This window comes from Lathyrus oleraceus, chromosome 6 (assembly GCF_024323335.1).
Source record: "Lathyrus oleraceus cultivar Zhongwan6 chromosome 6, CAAS_Psat_ZW6_1.0, whole genome shotgun sequence".
In the NCBI taxonomy this organism is placed as follows: Eukaryota; Viridiplantae; Streptophyta; class Magnoliopsida; order Fabales; family Fabaceae; genus Lathyrus; species Lathyrus oleraceus.
Window position 1 is genome coordinate 295849806 of NC_066584.1, and position 6747 is coordinate 295856552.

The window sequence follows — 6747 nt, forward strand, 5'->3', positions numbered from 1 at the left end:
CGATAATGAGATTCCTAATGTAAACCATTAATAGCATATTTATATGATACACTTCTCACACAAATTATGATTCACTTAATGAATTGACAAGGAAAATGACACTCTTTTCTTTTATTTCAAAAGTGATAATTCCATTTTTCTCTTCAAATTTTAAAAAATGTTTAAATTACTATTTTTGGATAAAAATAATTTTTTTAAAAAATAGAAGAACAAAATTACATTAAAATTCAGTATTAAAAAAAAGAGATAAGAGAAAACACGGTATAAGATAAGAAGATTGAGAGGGAACGGTAACAGTTTACGCATAAAGGGATAGACAGCAGCGAACCATTGTACAAGAAAAAACTACCTTCGGAAGACAGGTTTGTTTGGTTTCCTCTCTTTCCCTTCTCTGTTTTTTCTTCAATTTCATTCTTTATAATGTTAAACTCTCCGCTACACAGCGATAACAAAACGGTTCAAACCCAAAAACATATTTTTGTGTTGTCCTTTCAAATTTTGAGTTACCTGTTGTTGAATTATGATATTATTGATATTATTAGGTGAAAATGGTGGTGAGTATTCGATTGGCCAGACACGGTTGCACACACAACCCATTCTATAGGGTTGTTGTTGCTGATAGCAGATGTGCAAGAGATGGCAAGAACATTGAGGTTGTAGGTTACTACAATCCTATTGCAGGTTAACATTCAAATTCTCTGTTATGTTCAAATTTTACTTATTCATACTATGTTTTTGTTTTCTTGTTGCTTTTGGTTATGGTTTGTGTGTTAATTGACATTAGGTAAGTAGGAGTTTTTTTTAAAGGATATAGAATTAATGTTGTGAATGTTTGAATAACCCTAAGGAAACACATATGTTTGGTTTTCAATCCTTGGTAGTATAGTGTCTCTTGTTAGTGGTGTTTAGAGCTGGGTATATGGACCGAGGTCTGCGAACTAGGCCGTTTAACCCGGCCCGCGCGGGTTTTGGACCATTTTTTTAGCCCATTTAAATTTTGGCATGTTTAGGTTTGACTGTTTAGACCGTGGGTTATGCGCGTTTAATCCACGGATTTGCGGGTTCGTTCGTAATATACCAGTTAGGGGATGAAGATGAGGATGGTTTTAGACGATACACATCAAATCGTTTTCTAACTTGATTTACTTCTTCTGAACAGCTAAAGATGATGAGAAAAGAGTGAGTATCAAACTTGAAAGAGTGAAGTAAGTAACTTTGATCCATCTTTGTGAATTTTATGACGGAACTCTCCACCGCAGTTTTAATAGGATAACTTTTCTTCATCTTCTTTAGGTACTGGCTTTCTGTTGGTGCTCAACCCTCAGAGCCTGTGGAGAGTCTTTTATTTCGAGCTGGTTTACAAGTGAAACGTAAAGGTGGTAAATATCCCGCGCAGCCAGTCGATGCCAATGCCAATGAAGCTGATGGTGAACTTACACTCCTTCCCTTTGAATCTCTTTTAGTATTTGTTTTCGGGTTCTTTCTTTTTCTCATTTCATCTGCTGTTTATTTTAGGTATATCTCCGGAAGCTGTTCTTTCTATTGGCTTACAAGTTTAACTGAAGGGAATGCCAACGATATGTTTGGAGAAGATCGTCTGTGTTGTGAGTATGTCATCCAGTGCAATGGCAATACTTTGATCAATCTTGCACTCTTTTGAATTGATTTGTCATCTTGTTGTAAAATTGTCATTGTTTTTGTCTTCTTGAACTAAATTCGAAGATGTCGGTACAATATTTGAACGTAGCTCGTTTAATTTCTGCTTAGTTCATGTACTCTGTCATGTTTGCATGCCTGACATTGCTGTCTAATATTTTAGTCAATTTTTTATGCTTATGAACTTAACTTTGCTCTATAGCTTATGACCAAGAATCATCAAAAGTTATTACCCGAGTTTAACACTCAGTAAGTTATAGACAGTTTCAATAGAGTATTGACCAGCAGAAGAATTCTTCTAAATAGGGATATATGCAGAGTCATTAATATTAAGAGGATTAAGCTATTAATAATTTGATAGACATCATCGGGAACAAAAGACACTATTATCAAATTTCTATTGACCAACATTCACATAGAAAGAAATTGGAACCAGTTTGCATGTTCTTAATGTGTAGTGTTGACTTCAAATTTTTCAGAAAAAAAGTTCGTGATGCATTCGCAAAAACATAGTGCGTTGGGTATCTTGCGGTTTTTGTCGAAGCATAGTGCATTTTAGGGAAATGTAGTGTGTTTTGGCTAACACTTATAAAAGGCGTTTTCAGTTCTTAAGTCTTTTTTTAGGCACAAGTGCTATTGGGGAGTTTTATAAAGAGAAAAATTCAAAGAGCTTTTTTAGGCACAAGTGCTATTGGGGGGTTTTATAAAGAGAAAAATTCAAAGAGACAGAGAGATTCTTAAGATTTGTTGTTTTAAAAATTGGAAACTTGTTGTTTTAAAAATTGGAAACTTTTGAGGCATCTAAGAGGATTGAGATACACTTCTAAACACCACGAGTTTGTGTGATTCATACATTAAGTGAATGAGAGATTGAGAAACACTTGGACAGAAAAATGAGATGTTTTTGTGAATTTGAAAGACTAATTTTTTTATAACTCATCTTATAACAACTCTTGCATTATAGTGAATCATAAATATGCTCTCTCTTTCATAGTAGATTGATTTGGTCGAACTGGGTAAATAAATTTTATGTTTACTCGTATTTTATTTTCTTCTTTTTGTGCTTATACCGCTTGATCGATTAGTGATTGTTTGACGGTATTTGTTTATGTTGCTATTGTTCTTTGTGTCACACATTCGTACTCTTGGTGTGTTTGACCTTTGACATTTCAATTTTCTAACAAGAGACGCCCATTGTGGGGCGAAAAAGTTAAGTTTAGAAGTCGGCACCATAGATTCTAAACGGAATATTTGGAGACAACTATTTTGGATCATGGAAAGTGAAAATACAAGTAATCTCATTTCAACAAAAGTGTGTAGAAGCATTGAAAGACGAAACATTGTTGCATGCATGCCTAACACAAGCAAAGAAGATTGAGATGGTAGAAAAGGCTAGGAGTACCATTATCTTGTGCCTTAGTGATAAAGTACTAAGGAAAGTTGTTAGGTAGATGACTGTGTCATAGATGTGGGTCAAGCTTGAATCATTGCATATGACCAAGTCCTTAACTCACAATTAAAGAGTAATTTTGTTCATATTGTAGTTTCCTCATTTGAGAATGATTATGAGAGTGTTGATGCACTGTTGATGATAAGTTTGGAGACAAAAAAGAGTTGAGACATGGACAAAAGATGCTTTTATCACATGTGTCCAAAGAAAGCATATTTTGAGACTTTGGTACTAAAAGAAAGTGGATTCGTTTGACTTGGTAACAATAAGGTGTGCAAAGTTCATAATATTAGTACAATTAGACTTAAAATATTTGATAATTATGAGTTCCTTCTATTCAATGTGAGGTATTTTCCCGAGCATAAGCATATTTTTTTGTATATAAGTTTGTTCGATAATTTAGGATATTATCCTAAAGTTGAACATGGAGTTTTGAAATTTTCCATAGTGCGTCGATTATGGCTAAATGGTCTAAAATATGGGTTCTATATTTTATATGGTTCAACAGTTATTGGTTATGCATCATTATTTAGTCAAGACTTGTATGACAACCAAATGCTATGAAATTTGAGATTAGGCCATATTAGTGAAAGAGGGTTGATTGAGCTAGATAAATAATATTTGTTAGGAAGTGATAAATTGAACAAACTAGAAATTTGTGATCATTGCATACTAGGCAAATAATATGTGGTGAAGTTTAAGAGTGACATTCATAATTCTAGTAGATCGTTTGAGTGCCTTCAGTTGAATCTATGAGGTTTGACAAAGGAGGAAACTCATGTGGGTCATTTCTATTTTCTCACTATTATCAATGATTTTTCTAAAAGAGTGGTGTCTATATTTTGAAAATTAAATGTAACACCTTTGAAAAATTCAAGGAATGACATCTCTTATAAGAAATAAGTTAGGAACTAAACTGAATGTAATAAGAACTAACAATGGTTTGTAATTTGTTTTAGAGTAGTTTAATAAATTTTGTAGAAAATAAGGTATCAAGAGATATATATTTGCTGCTGACACACCTTAACAAAATGGCCTAACTGAATTAATAAATATGACCATTTTGTGGGAGCTGGCTTACCAAAGAGTTTCTAGGGTGAGAATATTGCTATAGTAGTTTACCTAATCAACCAATGTCCATCCACATGAATAAATTTCAATATATCTATGGAAATTTGGAGTGTGAAACCAATACACAACTCTATTTTGAAGGTCTTTAGAGCTTTAATGTTTGTGCATATCAAGAAAGACAAATTTGATGTTGTTAGGGTTGTGAAGTATGGCTTCGTTGGTTATCTCGAAGGTGTGACAGATTATAAGATGAGGAAGATGGAACTCCGAGGATTAAAAAATTTCATAAGTAAGAATGTTGTTTTTGATGAGACTCGTATCTAGGCCAAGGGCAAAGACAGACTTGGATGTAAAAGTAATTGAAACTATGGTGGAGAATACTTAGTTTCAAATTCATAATCCTTATCATTTGTCATTAATTTAGCACTTGTACTAAATTTTTAATCGCGCACACGCATCGTAGCCGTTCATTAATCTAACTTGACAAATTAAATGATTTCACAAATCATGCCACGATCAAATCTGACTGCAACATGATATTTATATAGGCTCGCTCCATTGATTCCATCATTGATCACGCCAAGATCCATGCGATCGTGCAACGATTAGAAAAGATCTTAATTTTCTTATTTATTTCAATTCTCATATTCTATTGTTGATTATTGTCCAGAGTTATCAATTCATCCCTAACATTGCATCTGATCATATCCTCATGCTTAGTCCATGTCCAATCTATTTCATCTGGCCAATGTCATTCATGCTATTTGCATTGTCATTGTTGTTTGGTCCATGAATCTTTGATTATGACCTAGTTCATTGTACATCATGGACCTTGCTAAAGTTTTTGTTTCATGTTTGGCATTGTTCATCCAAGTTATGGTCATGTCCATTGATTCATGATTAGGTATTCATCAAGTTCATCACTTAGTCTATTCCATGTTGATTCATGTTATCATGTTCATTCATTTCAATATCTTTCATATTCATACAATTCATTTCAAACAGTCAATGCATTCAAATATCAAATATCATTTCATACAATCACATAACTCCATACATGTACAAAAACTACAAAATTGACCATTTATACAACAATTGACTTTTGATCAACAGTTGACTTTTTGCGCGACAACCACAACATTTAAAAATAATATTTCCAATTGATTACAACAATCAAACTGATATCATTTGGTCCAAACATCACTTTCATATCATCCTTATCATTTTTTACTCGCACCCATCCACGTAAGACATCAAATCTTTCAATACTTCTATTTTTTTGCCTTTAGGTATGTTTCTATCTAACCAATGAACCAACTCGCATCAACGTGGGTTAGGGCCACGTGTTCGGGTAGCTAGGGGATGCAGTACCGGAGGTCAGTTAGGTCGTCCCGGTCAACGACATTAGTCTTTATGGTATTCATATGTAAACGCATATTAATATTAATATCAATTGGTCCAATTTCAACTTTTATCTAAAACGTACATTGTTTTTCAAAAAAAATTACGCAATACACAGAGGCGTCAGACCAATTGGCGCCTCCTTTCATTTTTTTACACATGAGCGTCAATTGGATTGACAACACCAGGTACACTAGCCAATCCAATTGGCGTCACCTCTTTAATATGTATTCCACACTATTCATTTCACATGTATTCTCACTTCTGCTCAAGGTATTTAGTGATTCTTTTGAAGAAAAAGGTAGTTTAAGTAGAGCATAACCATCTACTTCAAGCATATAATCGATTACCGCCTTGTTCAGAATCAAACATAAGCGTCTTGTAAATGGTTACCATTTTGGTATAATTGATTACCGCTCAAGTTAGTAACGACTTGTAACCGGTTACGAGCTTACAATAATCAGTTATGCCATGTTAAATTTTGTTTTTCTATTTAAGACTCGATCTCTGTGGAGATCTGTAGAGATGAGGATGGGAAAAAATATTTGCCCGTGACGGAGAACGGAGACGGGGATGAAGAAAATATTTAGGGAAGGGGAGCGAGGAAACATCCTTCACACATTTCCTGCTTCAATGACTTCCCTAATTCCATGTCCCATCCCTAATTCCATGTCTAAAAAAGTAAACAAAGTAGTTTTTTTCATAAATATATGTATAGTCTCAAAAAGCAATTTAGTGTCAATTATAATTTTTATAATAATTCTTAAAAAACAGAATATTTTTTATTTATCTTATGTTATATATAATTTTGATATATAACTCAAATTTTGATTTTTTTAATAAAAAAAACCATTTTTTTCAATTTAAATTTTAAAATAATCTATTTTCAAATTAATTACCGAAATAACCACATTTCATTACTTATGCGCCAGTTGAACTAGTATATCTAATTGTCAATCAAAGAAGACACCCAACCCATTGGCGCATGCATGTAGCCATGCATGTGAAGACACCACATGCAATTGCGCATGCATGTGAAGACGCCACATGCATTGGTGCATGCATGTAGGCGTGTGAGTGTGCGTCACATGCGTGTAACCATGTTTGTGTGTGACTAAGGCAATGACGCATGCATGCGTGTGCTGATCTATAAATACACTGCGTTTCTC

The 6747-nt window shown here is 33.7% G+C and overlaps 1 protein-coding gene across 1 annotated transcript; it reads left to right on the forward strand.

Moving 5' to 3' along the window:
• The first annotated feature begins 218 nt into the window (after positions 1 to 218).
• LOC127091791 (30S ribosomal protein S16-1, chloroplastic) lies at positions 219 to 1836 on the forward strand. The gene is made up of 5 exons (XM_051030498.1): positions 219 to 362; positions 543 to 681; positions 1160 to 1205; positions 1294 to 1427; positions 1516 to 1836. Exons 2-5 carry the CDS (start codon positions 549 to 551, stop codon positions 1557 to 1559), a joined length of 357 nt encoding a protein of 118 aa, XP_050886455.1. The 5' UTR covers positions 219 to 362; positions 543 to 548; the 3' UTR covers positions 1560 to 1836.
• Positions 1837 to 6747: the final 4911 nt, after the last annotated feature.